The 16,443-nt window shown below is 40.3% G+C and overlaps 1 protein-coding gene across 8 annotated transcripts in view; it reads right to left on the bottom strand.

The window, feature by feature from the left end:
• Window positions 1-11,146: 11,146 nt before the first annotated feature.
• ccdc142 (coiled-coil domain containing 142) overlaps window positions 11,147-16,443 on the bottom strand; it is a 125,796-nt gene continuing 120,499 nt past the window's right edge. For all 8 annotated transcript variants that reach the window (XM_063047017.1, XM_063047021.1, XM_063047022.1 and 5 more), the window contains 2 exons: window positions 14,200-14,411; window positions 11,147-11,966 (listed from right to left, as the gene is read on the bottom strand). In XM_063047017.1, the coding sequence (XP_062903087.1) occupies window positions 11,710-11,966; window positions 14,200-14,411 (469 nt within the window). In that variant the 3' untranslated portion in view covers window positions 11,147-11,709. The remainder of the gene's footprint in view (window positions 11,967-14,199; window positions 14,412-16,443) is intronic.

The following is a 16,443-nucleotide window of genomic DNA, read 5'->3' as shown; positions in this document are numbered from 1 at the left end:
ACTTGATAAGAAGCTTATAGAATTTTACAAACAAGCACAGTTGCACAGGTCTCTGACGCAGATCTGCTTAAAGTATTTCGATTACGGTATGCAATCTTTAAAGGCTCTGCGTATTCAAGGAACACCAACCTAATTAAAATTGAGAATAAACCAATAAATCTTTCTTAAGGAATATACTCCTTAATAGGATATTGAAAGATTAAGTGCTTTTGGACCAATAAGTATTAAAATGTTGATTTAATCAATATTTTGTTATGACGAAAAAATTCGGGCACTTAGATAGATATGAGCAACCAAAATGTATTTTCTCATCTATACAGCACTAAGCCCAAGTGTTGAATATTGCTCTCATAAGGGTAGAACTTGATCAGGTTTCAAGGAAATGCTTGTTGCCAGTTCAGTAATCCTATCACATATTTGCCTCTAACTCCTTACTCTCTTATAAACTTCCTTCAAATTTTCACCATTACTTTACTGTGCATTATAACATTCTCAGTCCTCCAGTGACTCTGAACATATAGGTCTGTATGTGAGTTACTTGTGCAGAAATCTATCCTCACATTGCTTCCAGGGTTTTAAAACTATGGATATCCTTAACTAGCTCAAATTTTCATTCCATTTATAATCTATAGGCTTTCTAAGCTGAAAATTGTGTTATTTTATTGATTTACTTTATTTTGTTTGGAGATAAAATTCAGTAACAGACTCTTCTGGTCCAATGAGCCCACACAGCCTAATTACACCAATTAACCACTAACCCACACGTCTTTAGAATGTGGGGGGAAACCCACGTGGTCACAGGGGAACGTACAAACTCCTAACAGACAGTGGCAGACTTGAACTCTGTCGCTGGTTCTGTAAAGCATTATGCTAATCACTATGCTACCGTGTTGCCTTTAACCACGTTCATTCTACCTTGATGGTTCTCTCTTCTTTTATTCACTCCCCAATGATTGAATCACTTTTCAATGATTTTTATTCTCGTCTTTTTCCAGTTTTTCTTCCTCCCGCCTACTCTCAGTCAGAAAACACTCGTGACCCCAAAACTTCAATAAAGCTCCATCTGATCGTTCATCTGGCAATGGCATTCATCCCTGTTGCTCCAACACCCTCATCACCTCAGCATCTGCCAAGGCAAAACCTCTTGTGATGTGGTCCCTATCCTGGCTGGATTGATAATAACTCTCTCTCCTCGGGACACAATAGCCCCACTGTGGTGCAGCTGGTGGTGCTAGTTGTCTTACCACTCCTGCGTTTGGCTTCGATTCTGACCTCCAGTGCAGTGTTTGTGGAATATGCACCACAAGGGCGACCTCCCACGTTCCAATGCTATGTGAGCTGGTAGGTTAACTTGGCCACTATAAATTATCCTCAGTGTGTACAAGAGTGGTAGAACCTGGGGAGAGTTGTTGGGAATATGAGGAAAATTACAAATGGGACCGGAAAGGTGTTGGTGTAGGCAGATGGTTAATGACCACTGTGAATTCGGTTGGCTAAGGGGCTTCTCGCCATGCTTTGTGAGTTCCTCCAGCATTCTGTGTGTGTTGCTTGGATTTCCAGCATCTGTTCTTTATGATTGGATTCTTCTTCGTGATTATTTCTTGTTTTAGTCATCGTCATAGTCATACTTTATTGATCCTGAGGGAAATAGGATTTCGTTACAGTTGCACCATAAATAATTAAATAGTAATATATGTAAATTATGCCAGGAAAGTCCAGGACCAGCCTATTGGCTCAGGGTGTCTGACCCTCCAAGGGAGGAGTTGTAAAGTTTGATGGCCACAGGCAGGAATGACTTCCTATGATGCTCTGTGCTGCATCTCGGTGGAATGAGTCTCTGGCTGAATGTGCTCCTGTGCCCACCCAGTACATTATGTAGTGGATGGGAGACATTGACCAAGATGGCATGCAACTTGGACAGCATCCTCTTTTCAGACACCACCATGAGAGAGTCCAGTTCCATCCCCACAACATCACTGGCCTTACGAATGAGTTTGTTGATTCTGTTGGTGTCTGCTACCCTCAGCCTGCTGCCCCAGCACAGGACAGCAAACACGATCGCACTGGCCGCCACAGACTCGTAGAACATCCTCAGCATCGTCCGACAGATGTTAAAGGACCTCAGTCTTCTCAGGAAATAGAGATGGCTCTGTCCCTTCTTGTAGACAGCCTCAGTGTTCTTTGACCAGTTCAGTTTATTGTCAATTTGTATTCGTTTTACACCTGCACCTAGAATACTTACACCTTTTCACCCTTGAAACAACCATCCCATTACAACTTGTTTTCTTCTCAGATATCCTGTATGTATTCAGCAACTGAGCTGTTTCTGGTAAGATGGCAGCGTGTTCAATCACAGCAGCTTCTATGGGGTCAACCAAGTGTGTTATTGACTTTTTAAAATGTATTTTTTACGATCGCAGGACTCTGCTGGACATTAAGAACTTAAAGTACTGCATGTCTACCCCATCAGCGAGTTGCTCATTGGTGGAGAAGCTGAAGGAGTTGGACTCGGTGCAGACCGTGATGCTGCCTGTGACAGAGAGGCGTTGGTGCGCAAAGAAGGTGTGCAGTCCAGCCGTGAGTGATCAACTTAGTTGTTTTTCTTGTGATTGCAAGATCCTGTTGGAGATTATTAATGTTGATTCTGCAAGACCAGTTCACTGGTATTTTGGTAAACGGCGGGGGAGCTGAGTGGCCTTCGTCATGGCGAGGACTAGGCCTCAAGCCATGGTGTTGCCTGTTTGCAGCCATCCAAGAGGAGGCGTCAGAGTCGGGCACTCCACTGGAGCGCCGGAGGTGGCGTGGCATGGCGTCTACGCTGGAGTCGGTGTAGCATGCCCGTGTCTGCTCAGTAGAAGACAAGCTGTATTGCGTTTAGCTGCAGACTGCTGCAACATTCATGGACTCAGGGATTTGGACTAATTTTTTTTTGTGTGACTGTATTTTATTGCTATCTTATATGTGCTTGCTGTCTTGCTGTCTTACTGTCTTATATGTGCTGCATGTGTCTTGTGCTGGGTGTGACTGTTGGTACTGTGTTTTGCACCTTGGCCCTGGAGTAACAATGTGCCTACTTAAAAATTCCAATTTAATTATCATATATCTGAATCAAATAAAACTTAATTGCATAAAAGTGGCATCTCTCCTGTCAGATTCCTTCTTCTTCAGCCCTTTACGTCTTTCATCCATCATCTGCCAGCTTCTTACTTCACCTCCCCTCCCCCATGCACCCATCTTCCTCCTCAGCTGCTTGTACTCCTTCCCCTGCTCCACTTTCTTACTCTGGCTTCTCCGCCCTTCCTTTCCAGCCCAGACAAAGGGCCTCAGCCCGAAACATCAACCGTTTATTCCCCTCCGTAGATGCTGCCCGACTTGCTGGGGCCCTCCAGCATTTTGTGTGCATTGTTCAAGATTTACAGCATCTCCAGGATCTACTGTGTTTGTAAAAATGAGATTTCCCTTGGCAAAAATTAAGTACTGTAATTTTATAAAGAATCCACATTATATTCCTCTGTGTGCCTACTGATGGTGGGAGGGGAGGACTCTAACATTTTTCATTGCTCTTTTTGCCGTTTAGCATAACACAATGAAGAAAGCAGTGAGGAGACCAGTTTGTAACACTTCTCCAATAGAAGTATTCCCGATAATTCTCGCAATGTAGCCCTTCCATTGCCTTGCTCCACCCGTCTCCCTGTGGGGAAACGGTTAGCGACTCCTCAATAACACAAAAGAAACATTATGAATAAATGCTCAGTGCACCTGAAAGACGATCTTAGATGTTCATTCAAAGCAATGTGTTTGCAGAGAATAGGCAAAGAAAGAAGTTACATTAATATAGAGTCGTTCCAGTCTTCAGGATGGCCTGAAGTGCATTATAGTCAATAAAATAATTTTATAGCATTATTATGTATTTGAACATCTGCCAATTTGAACAAAGCAAGCACTGACAAATGTAATGAGGTAAATGACCAGTTAATCCGTCCCAGTAAAGTAGGACGAGGGATAAATAGTAACTAGATGCCATGTGTCAACAGAGCTTTTAAAAATAAACTCTTTCAAAATAAAGGGTGACGGAATGCTTGGGAGAACTTCCCACTATGCTCAAGGACTGCTTTTATCCTGCTGATATCCCACTTTCGAATGGGCCTCTCTTGTACTAGAGATGAACTCTTGATTTCCCTACTGATCTTGTTGTGGCCCCTGCACCTTATTTGTTTACCTGCACTACACTCTCTGTAGCTGCTGAGCTACATTCTGTAGTCACGTTTGTTTTTTATTGTCTCGCTGATCTGTCTGAATGGCATGTAGACAAATGCTTATCACTATATATTAGTTCCAGTGAGAGTAATCATTTAATTCCAACAATAAACCAGTTCTAATTCCCATCTGTGAAAGAGATGAGGCGCAATTTTTTTCTTTTCTGAAGGTTACAAGTCATTGGAAACCTGTTTCTCAAAGGAGGCAGAGTTCTGGAATATTTGAAGGCAGAGGTAGGTAGATTCTTAATGAATAAGGGGGTGATAGATTACCAGGCAGAGGCATGAATGCAGTGTTGACTGGTGGTTCTCGCCTGAGGGAGAGGCTGTGCGGCTCCCCATCTTTATCGATGACTAACAACAAAAAATACAATCAAGAGAGTGTGTGCATGTATGTGTGTTTACACACATGTATCACTTCTATGATGGTCGTGCGAGAGGTGCAGGAAGTGACAAGAAGGACTACTGGAGTGTCACAGGGATCGCTGCTGGGACTGTTGTTGTTTGTCATCTGTATCAACGATCAGGATGATAATGTGGTTAACCGGATCAGCAAATTTGCAGATGACATGAAGATTGGGAGTGCAGTGGACAGCTGAAAGCTCTCATTATCCTATCATACTATTCATAATAAGTTCTAGAACAAGAGGCCATTTGGCTCATGAAGTTCATACTGCTATAAAAAAGCTATTTGACAAGTAACCCTTTCTAGGACTCTCATATTTTTATATAGTTCATTTAAGCCTCCTCTAGGCTTGCTTTGTTCTCAAGAAAATATCCCAACCTAGTAAATCTTTTCTCATAATTAAATTGATCCAATTCTTACAAATTCTTTGTGACTTTCCTCTTATCCCTTTAGTTCAATCACATACTTCACATAATGCAGTGATGAACGGAAAATCGTACAAAAAGGATACAGCCCAGTCCGTCACAGCTAAAAGCCCACCCCACCATTGAGAACATCTACATGGAGCATTGTCGCAGGAAAGCAGCATCCATCACCAGGGACCTTCACCAACCCCATCATGCAGGAAGAAAGTACAGGACCCTCAGGGCTCACATCACCGGGTTCAGAAACAGTTATTACCCCTCAACCATCAGCCCCTTGAACCAAAGGGAATAACTTCACATAACGTCACTTGCCCCATCTCTGAAAAAATTCCACAACCCATGGACTCACTTTCAAGAAGGCTTCATCTCATGTTCTTGATATGTATTGTTTTTTAACTTTATTATTATCATTATTATTATTTCTTTCATTTTGTATTTGCACACCATGTTGTCTTTTGCACACTGCTTGATTGCCCAAGTTGGAGTGGTCTTTCATAGATCCTATTATGGATTTATGAAGTATGCCGGCAAGAAAATGAATCTCAGTGTTGTATATTGTGACAATTATGAGTTTGATTAGAGAGAGTCAGGATGGCTTTGTGCATGGTAGTTGTGTCTAACCAATCTATAGGTTTTTCGTGGAAGTTACCAGGAAAGTTGATGAAGAAGAGAAAGGCATTTGACAAGGTCCTGCATGGGAGGTTGGTCGAGAAGTTTCAGTTGCTTGGCATTCAAGATGAGGTGGTAATTTAGGTTAGACATTGGCTTTGTAGGAGAAGCCAGAGAGGGATAGTAGACGGTTGTGTCTCTGATTGGAGGTCTGTGATTAGTGGAGTGCCACAGGGATCAAAGGTGGGTCTGTTGTTGTTTGTCATCTACATCAATGATCTGGGTGATAATGTGGTTAATGGGATCAGCAGATTTGTGGATGACACCAAGATCAGGGGTGGTGTGGGCAGTGAGGAAGACTATCAAAGCTTGCAGTGGGATCTGGAGCAGCCAGATAAATGGGCTGAATAGCAGATGGAATTTAATGCAGACAAATACGAGGTGTTGCACTTTCAGAGGACTAACCAGGGTAGGTCTTACACAGTGAACGGTTGGGCACTGAAGAGTGCAGTAGAATGAAGGCATCTGGGAGCACAGGTCCACGATTCATTGAAAGTGGCATCAAAGGCGGATAGGGCCGTAAAGAAAGCTTTTGGCACATTGGCCTTCATAGATCAAAGTACTGAGTCCAGGAATTGGGATGTTATGTTCAAGTTGTATAAGACATTGATGAGACATACTTTGGAGTAATATGTACAGTTTTGGTCGCCTACCTACAGGAAAGATGTAAATAAGAGTGAAAATTTACAATGATATTGCTGGGACTGGAGAATCTGAGTCATGAGGAAAAATTGAATAGTTGAACTTTATTCCCTAGAATGTAGGTGATTGAGGGAAGATTTGATAAAGGTATACAAAATTATGAGGGGATATAGATAGGGTAAATGGAAGCAGTCTTTTTCCTTTGGGGTTGGGTGAGATGACAACTAGAGGTCATGGGTTAAGTGTGAAACATGAAATGCTTAAAGGGAACATAAGGGAAAACTTCAATCAGAGGGTGGTGAGAGTGTGGAATGAGTTGCCAATGCAAGTGGTGGATGCAATTTTGATTACAACATTTAAAAGAAGTTTGGATAGGTACATTGATGAAAAGGGTATGGAGAGCTATTGTCCTGGTGTAAATTGATGGGACTAGGCAGTTTAAATGGACTAGATGGGCTGAAGGGTGTATTTCTGTGCAGTGGTTTTCTATGACTCAATATCCTTTCATAATACATTTACTTTGAACTTGAACTTTGATCAGAATGCTTGCAAACTATTGTGGAGCAAGTATAAAATGGAGATGAATTTTTCTGGACCCCATTTTTGGCTGGGTGATCTATGGTACTCCCAGTTGATGAAGTCATGGGTTTCAGTGGGTTTGAGAATGGGCATGTACAATATGAATGTTTCTTCCTTCATATTTATTGGTGCCAGTGATCAGGTTTCAATCGCTGCCACTCTCTGCAAGGAGTTTATATGTTATTCCGTGACTGTGTGGGCTTCCTCACACGTCCCAAAGACACATGGGTTAGTCAGTTGTGGATATGCTACAGTGGTGCTGGTAGCATGGTGACACTTAGGGACTGCACAACATTGATGCAAAAGGGAAATGTTACAATAGTCATGGGGGATTTCAATATGTCGGTAGATTGGGAAAATCAAGTTGGTGCAGGTTTCCAAGAGGGAGGAATTTCTAAAATGCCAATGAGAAGGCTTTTTAGAGCTGCTTATGGTTGAGTCCACTTGGGGATCAGCTATTCTGGATTGGGTGGAATGAACTGTAATTGATTAGAGAGCTTAAGGTAAAATAACCCTTCGGGGCAAGTGATCATATTATGATCAAATTCATGTTGAAATTTAAGAAGAGGAAGCTAAAGTCAGATGTATCAGTATTAAAGTGGAGTTAAAGGGAATTACAGGGGCATGAGAGAGGAGTTGGCCAGAATTGATTGGAAAAGATAACGGCAGAGTAGCAATGGCTGGAATTTCTGGAAGCAATTCAGAAAGCACAGGATATATACATCGCTAAGAGGAAGAAGTATATAGGCAAGATAACACAACCATGGCTACCAAGAGAAGTCAAAGCCAACATAAAAGCCAAAGAAAGGGCATATAATAGAGCAAAATTCATGGGAAGTTAGAGGATTGGGAAGCTTTTAAATACAAACAGAAGGCAACTAAAAAAATCATTAAGGTAAAGTTGGAATATGAAAGTAAGCTAGCCAAAAATATTGAAGAGGATACCATAAATTTCTTCAGACACATAAAATGTAGAAGAGCAGAGAGAGTGGATGTTGGACTGTTGAAAAACAATACTGGAGAGGTAGTAATAGGAGACAAGAAAATAGCGGATGAACTTGCATCAGTCTTCACTATGGAAGATACAAGCAGTATGGTGGAAGTTCCAGGTGTCAGGGGTTATGAAGTGTGTGAAGTTACCATCACTAGGGAGAAGGTTCTTGGGAAACTGAAAAGTCTGAAGGTAGAAAAGTCACCTGGACCAGAAGATGTACACCCAGGGTTCTGAAAGAGGTGGCTGAAGAGATTGTGGAGACATTAGTAATGACCTTTCAAGAATCACTAGATTCTGGAATGGTTCTGAAAGGGAAAATCTTGCCTGACGAATCTGTTGGAATTATTTGAAGAAATAATAAGTAGGATAGACAAAGGAGAATTAGTTATTGTTATGTACTTGAATTTTCAGAAGGCCTTTGACAAGGTACCACACATGAGGCTGCTTAACAATCTACAAACCCATGGTATTACGGGAAAGATTTTAGCATGGATAAAGCAGTGGTTGATTGACAGAAGGCAAAGAGTGGGATTAAAGGGAGCCTTTTCTGGTTGGATGTTACTCCGTATTGCTGCGTATTCATTTTATGATGCAGTTTAGTTTTAAAACGGAGTGTTCCTTTCTATTTTAAGGTGCAAAGATTGTGCCAGCAGTTTCACAAATCGCTGTCAGCTTTGTTGGTATATCTTTGATTTACCTTTTCAGTAGGATGGGAGAGTGAAGACTTCATCGAAGTACAGGACCTGAGGGATTGAGAAAAGTTGGTGTCGTTTGGCAGTTTAATAAAGGATCAACCTTATTCAGTCTTTGGTCAAGAAGTAATGACCTGCATCAGAGATAACTCCTGCCAAAAGAGCAAGGAAGTTCGTGCAGGGTTCGCTCGCCAGAAAAAGGTCAATTCCTTTTAAGTCGTTTATCTCCTTTGTCATGAATCCTTTGGACAGAACCAGCAGAAACGTTGCGTCTATGAAGAAATCCTTCTCCAGTGAAGTCTCTCCTTATTGACTATGTAAATCACTTGGACTTTCGAAGTTACCACTTTAAGAACTGGTTTCGAATTTACCCTTTTAAGAACTGTTCCAGAGTTGCCGTATAGCAGTTAACTTCCTGTTAAGTTAGTCGTTTAAATACATTTCACTATTTTTGAGCAGTGTTTAATAAATGTTTGTTTTTATAAAACCTGACTCAATTGATATTCATTGTTGCCCGTCACATGACAGTTATATGTTAATAATTTGGATGACGGAATTGATGGCTTTGTTGCAAAGTTTGCAGATATTATGAAGATTGGTGGATGAGCAGGTAGTTTGAAGAAGGGGAGAGGCTACAGAACGACTGAGTCAGATTAGGAGAATGGGCAAGGAAGTAGCAGATGGTATAGTGTTGGGAAGTGTATGGTAGACAAAATCAAAGGGTTGATTATTTTCTAAATGAAGAGAAAATACAAAAATCTGAGATGCAAAAGGATTTGGGAGTCCTTGTGCAGGATTCCATAAAGATTAATTTGCAAGTTGAGTCTTTGGGGAGGAAGGCAAATGCGATGTTAACATTCATTTCAAGAGGACTAGAATATAAAAGCAAGGATGTAATGTTGAGGCTTTATAAAGCACTGGTGAGGCCTCATCTGGAGTACTGTGAGCAGTTTTGGGTCCCTTATTTTAGAAAGGATGTACTGAAACTGGAGAGGGTTCAAGGGAGGTTTACAAAAATGATTCCAGGATGAAATGGCTTGTCATATGAAGAGCATTTTTGATGGCTCTGGGCCTGTATTCATTAGAATTCAGAAGAATGAGGGGTGATCTCATTGAAACCTATCGAATGGTGAAAGGCCTTGATAGAGTGGATGTGAAGAGGATGTTTCTTACGGCTGGTGAGTCTAAGACCAAAGGACACAGCCTCAGAATAGAGAGGTGCCCTTTTAGAACAGAGAGGAGGAGTTATTTCTTTAGCCAGAGAGTGCTGAATCTGTGGAATTCAGTGCCACAGGAAGCGGTGGAGGCCAAGTCTTTGTGTCGATTTAATTCAGAGTTTGACAGATTCTTGATTGGTCAGGGCATGAAGGGATACCGTGGTGGGGGTGGGGCAGAAATGGCAGGAGATCGGGTCTGAGAGGGAAAATAGATCAGCCATGATGAAATGGCAGAGCAGACTCAGTGGGCCAAATGGCCTATTTCTGCTGCTTTATCTTATGGTCTTAAGATTTTCTGGTGTTCTTACATAGTGAAGATCATGTCCACTCTGCTAGAAAGATGACATCCATATTTAATAAGCAGCTCTTTAGCCATTGGAAGGAGGAAGTTCAGAAATACTCCGCTGATGTTTTTCCCTGTGGCAGAGAGCAGGGGGACCTCTTGGTAGTTACTCGCCCCCTTTATTTAAAGTGGGCCACGATTACAGCATCTCTGAGCTCCTGTGGTATACCCTCCCACCACTGAGGTTGAGCTCTTTTCTTGCTGCTGCCTTTGGAAAGGTGGTACAGGTGCCTCTGGACTCTCATCACTTGGTTCAGGAACAATAATTACCCCCAAACCACCAGGCTTTTGAACTAGAGGGGATAACTTCTCTTGACTAATCACTTATTTGTTCCAATAATCTATGGACTCACTTTCAAAGTCTTCATCTCATGTTCTCGATATTTATTGCTTATATATTTATTATTATTTTCTTTTTTTTTCTTTTGCATTTGCAGTTTGTTGCCTTTTGCACACTGATTATCTGCCTGTTGGGTTCAATCTTCCATTTATTCTATAATGGTTTTTGGATTTTTTGAGTATGCCTGCAAGAAAATGAATCTCAGGGTTGTATATGGTGACAAAGATATACTTTGATAATGAATTTACTTTGAACTTTGAGATCATGGATTTGTGGCATATGTCCTTCACTGCCAACTTTTAGGATTCCAACAGGCAGCTGCTCCTGAGGCGTTGTTCCTTTTAACCTCTAAGCTTGTTGTGGGAAGCAGCAAGGCTGCCTCAAATAGACATGGAATGAAGAGCACTCTTGCCTGGATGTTCACTGAACTTAAAAACTCAGAACTCTGAATATGTAGACAATATTAAAGCCATCAAGAAAGGGGAGACACATTTGAGAGTATGGAACATGGGTGGTTGGGTACATCAAGTAGATTTGCACATAAATCATTTTTTAAAGAACATTTAATTAAAAACAGGTAATCCATAAATATTGTTTACAGTCCATTCAGCTGACAGCCCTCCAAAAAAGGTATAAATCATTGGAGGCATTGTCTAAATTTCGGTATTAAAAAGGCATTTTGAAGAGGCAGTATAATTCCAAAGATGAGATATTTGATAAACATGTTCTATTAACATCAATGTATTTAAACATATGATAAATTATTACATAGAATATCTTTAAATCAAAAAATACTGGCTTTCAAGATAGGATACCAAATCCCTTTGAACTCAAGACAGCATAAATCAGAACAAATATTGTAGAAAAATGAACATTTAAAATTTTGTCTTGCAATATTATATTACAATTAATTCAGTAAAGGAGCTTCTGATCATCAGCTTTTGAAATGCTAATATTTTAGAGGTGTAATATACATCGAGGCTTTCCTTCAAAATTTGGTAAATTATTCACCAAACTGGAAATATAATGGAGCTCAGAATCCAAAACAGCAATTTACTTAACTCAAAAAAGTGTTAAAGTGCCTTGATATAAATGCAAGTCTATGGGTCAGCTTTTCCCACTGATAAACAGAGACAGAAATGTTGCTCACTGTTCTGGGGTGTTTTTCATACAAGGCAAGCGGAGAATTTTCCTGCGCCTACTGCTGTTCACTCGCAGTGCAAGCCATTCCTGCTGATTTACTGCCAAGTATGACTCTGGGTGCCCAGTAGTTATAATCTTACTTAGTTGATCAGAAGCTTCAGACTGAAAGGCTGCTCTTGTCCTTTCAGACCGTAGGTCCAGACTGTCAAGACTGTTCAAGTTCTGATGACTGAAGTCGACCGTCCTGCTGGAAGAGGAGCCTTGGGCAAAGGAAAATATTTATTAGAAGAGTTGAAAGATCATATAATCAAAAACCAAGCTAAGTCAGTTCTAAAAAAACAAACAATGGATCAAAAGCAGATTCAAATGTTTGACCCACAGAAGTATTTCCCAGTTGACATAAGTAACAAATCTCCAGCTGACGGAAACTTCTCAAAATCCCTTCTAATTCAAGTGGAAAATTTGCAGCTGTTAATTGCATGAAACAAATATAATTCAATAATTGAGTTCTGAAATGTTCACAATTGATCAGAGTATTTTGAGTTTTCAGCAACTGTACCACACTAAGAAGAAATATAAAAACAGAAGATCTAAAAGCTTAAAAATTAAGTAAAATCAACACACTTCCCTTCATTTAACTTTCTTACTTCAGACCCATATAACTTTTCACTCAAATGAATTGTAACAAGAGAAAGCAAAATCTCTCTATGAGATACAGTACTTCCTTCTCCTTCTCATTCCTTAATATTTTGAGGGAAGGGAATGCTGAGAAACATTTGGTTTTTACAATGACTACTTTCTCTCAACCTTTTAATTATTTATTTACTAAGATACAGCCCAGAATAGGCCCTCCCAGCCCAGCAACCCCTGATTTAACCCTAGCGTAACTGTGGGACTATTTACAATGACCATTTAACCTATGAACCAGTACATCTTTGGACTGTGGGAGGAAACTGGAGCACCTGGAGGAAACCCACGTGGTCATGGGGAGAATGGACAAACTCTTTAACAGACAGCGGTGGGTGGGGAGTGAACCTGGTCACTGGTACAGTAAAGTATTGTGCGACCTTGCGTGAGCTCAGAAGTAGCATATGTGTGCATTATTCTGTAATTTATAATAAGCTTTAAAAACTATTTTGACCTAGACATGTAGAAAACTCTTCAGAAATCAGGACAAATTACTGTCCTCAAACTCTCTGCTTGTTGCTTGATTCAACATTTACGACTGGAATTGAATTTAGATGCTCTCTTTGTATTCTATGAATTGAATAGTCTAATCTAATAAGATAGTGCAAATATAGAAAGACTGAAATAAAATCAGCATAGGTGGACAGGAGACTTGGATTAATATTTCAGTCCTTCACTGGAACTCAGCATAGATGAGAAAAATTAACCCCATTTTAGTTGCTGCACAGATACTGCCACTCTTGAGGGTATTTTCAGAATTTCTGTAATTATTTAGCTTTCAAATAAAAGTGTTCAGATATTCAAAAAAAGTTACTGAAAAGTAATTCAAGCATGTAACAGGAAAAAAACATAAGAAAATATAAGTACAGTTAAGCAGTCAATGAACTGTTACTGAAAGCGGTTTCATTCATTGGGGCTAATGATAGGCCAATCAGCCCCTCATCACACACTTGGGAGGGGCTGTGAAGGCAAGTTGAATCCACAATAACACTGGAAAGGAATAGATCTTATTCTTTAAAACTGAACTCCACAACATTCCATTAAGGTACTGAGTCCACAGAGATACTGAAGAGGGGTTAGACCTTTGACAATTGCAGCCACTGAGAACAGGACTTCATTAATATGCCAGCTGAAGCCCAGTAGCCTCTTAGAACCTGCCCTATCTTTTGGGACTCTTGTTCCTTTATCTGGAAAAGTTTAGTGTGGGTGAATAAACAACAGGGGCAGATAGTACAGATAACAAGCCAGATCCAGCACAACCCAGTCTGTACTTTAACTGCAAACATTCTTAAAAATTCTGGTCTTCTATCATGTTTCTGTTTATGCCACATTGTGTCTGCTACTCCAATTCTTATGCATGAATTTAGTATCCTTATACCCAACTATAACAACATTCTCCCAAATGGTGACTGTAAATTTGAGCTTGTGTAGCATAGCCGCTCACATGTTAACTTGCACTGTCACATTTTCCCAGGAGGGTAACTCGCACTGTCCTATTTGCTTATTGTCAATTAATTCTCAGTGGTTTAACTACTAACTTTCTAATCAAAATGTTCTGGACATAAAAGAGAGGCAGTGAAGCAGAAAAGGACAGAATTTTCAAGCCTAGAATCTTGGTGGCTAAAGTGAGCCAACTGGAAATCAATGTAGAGCAGGAAACACAGGTTGGGGACTGAATAAGGTGTGAATAAGGCTATGGGCCGTAAGATTTTTGTATGTTCTTAAGTTCAAAAAGGTAGATGGGAGGCTGGCCAGTACATAATTAATTCAAAATTTACAAGTAATTGAAAATTACTCAACACATACAGCATCTTCTGAAATGGTCCCAAGTATCTGATGGAACATACACCTTCCTGGTAGGTTGCTGAAGGAGGCAGATAATGGCATTGTCCACTTGGTGGAAGACACGAAGAGAAAGGACAGCCTGTCTGACTTCTATTGATAGTCGTTGGTCATCAGAACAGATTAGTTCTTTAATTGCATCAAAATCCTGCTTTAGCTGTAAGGCACCCTGGACACTGAAGGACATAAACAATAAATACGCAATTTAATGGCTACATCTGATATGTACAGTATGCTATGATCAATACATAATATATATATTGCTCTGGAATAAATTTACCATTGCTGTTTTAATTTGAAATTGTTTAAGAAAGATGCAAGCAAATAACCAGAATAACAATGTAGATTTAAAGATACAATAGGGTTGTGGTTATGTTACAAAGAAGCCAAACTCTGCTATGGCAGTTTGCTAATTTGAATTTATTTGAAAAATATGGAAAATAAAAATGCTGGTATTAATTACAAAACTGAGCATTCTTGTAAACACCAATGGATTCAGTGATATCATTTGAGGAAGGGAGGAATATTCCTGTCTTTACTTACTCGGCCTATATATGACTCAAGTTCCATACTGTACATGTGTAACTAAACCTACCATCCTCTTAAGTAGCCTCTCAGTTTCACTTATGATGTACTATAAATGCCAGACTTACAGGATATAAAGCTGGGTGTTATTAGCATACAAGCTAAAGTTGACCACATGGATTTGGATGTTACTGTTGTGGGAGAGTAGATGAATGAAAAAGTAAAAGGACAAAAATAGAATTCTGAATGCTCTGCGGTACAAAGGGAGGGAAATACTGCATCTAGAGATCATTTATCCAACATCGGATAGGACAACTAAATCTAAACAAGTACGTGGTTCTGATTAATTGAGAGGTGATGATTGAGAATAACATGGAATTATTAGTGGTTGAAGTGAGATTAGGAAATAAACTATTATGGCAAAAGACAAGGCCATTCAGCCCTATTGTTCAGTGCCAGCTCTAAACTGAGCAATCCTGTCCATCCCATTCATTTGCTCTTTCCCTAAAATTTTACATATCAAAGTTCAATGTGAATTTATTATCAAAGTACATATTTAGATTATGAGGACACGTAGTCCTCTTTTATTGTCATTTCGTAATGCATGCATTAAGAAATGATACAATTTGTTCCTCCAGAATGATATCACAGAAACACAAGACAAACCAAGACTAAAAAAACTGACAAAAACCACATAATTATAACATATAGTTACAACAGTACAAACAATACAATAATTTGATAGAAGAACAGACCATGGGCACGGTAAAAAAGTCTCAAAGTCTCTCGAAAGTCCCATCATCTCATGCAGACGGTTGAAGGAAGCTTCCAGTGCCGCAAACTTGCCGATACAGCATCCTGGAAGCACCCCGACCACAGTCCGATTCCCAGTCCGTCCGAAAACTTCGAGCCTCCGACCAGCTCTCCGACACCGAGCACCATCCCTGCCGAGCACTTCGACCCCGGCCCCAGCAACAGGCAATAGGCAAAACCGAGGATTTGGGGCCTTCCCCTCCGGCAATTCTTGATCGCACAGTAGCAAAGGCAGCGAAGCAGGCATTTCAGAAGTTTCTCCAGATGTTCCTCCGTGCTTCTGATGGCTGTTTCCATCAAATCAGGATTGTGCACAGCATCCTAGTTCACAAATACGATATCAATTCGGAGCGGCCGCGTGCGCTGCGTTGCACCATCTTCTCCTCCCCCCTTCAATATATGACGCACTATACAACACTGAGATTCATTTTTGCAGGCATTCACAGTATATACAAGAAACAGTTAATGAAAGATCGCACCCAACAGGATGAGAAACACTGTGCAAAAAAAAACTGCAATACACAGAAAGAAAAAATAAATAATAAATACACAAACAAATAAACAGACAGTGAGATAGATAGATAAATAAATAAATAAGCGAGCAAACAATAAATATCGAGAACATAAATTGAAGAGTACTTGAAAGTGGTCCATAGGTTGTAGGAACAGTTTAATGATAGGTTGTGTGAAGTTATCCCCTCTAGTTCAGGAGCCTGATGGTTGAGGGGTAATAACTGTTCCTGAATCTGGTGGTGTGGAACATGAGGCTCCAGTACTTCCTTCCCGATAGCAGCGAGAAGACAACATGGCCTGGATGGTGGAGATCCTGGATGATGGATGCTGCATTCCTGCAACAGTGCTCCATATAGA

The sequence above is a fragment of the Mobula hypostoma genome, chromosome 4, assembly GCF_963921235.1.
Source record: "Mobula hypostoma chromosome 4, sMobHyp1.1, whole genome shotgun sequence".
In the NCBI taxonomy this organism is placed as follows: domain Eukaryota; kingdom Metazoa; phylum Chordata; class Chondrichthyes; order Myliobatiformes; family Myliobatidae; genus Mobula; species Mobula hypostoma.
The sequence above is the reverse complement of the archived record's forward strand: the minus strand, read 5'-3'. Positions and strand labels throughout refer to the sequence as shown.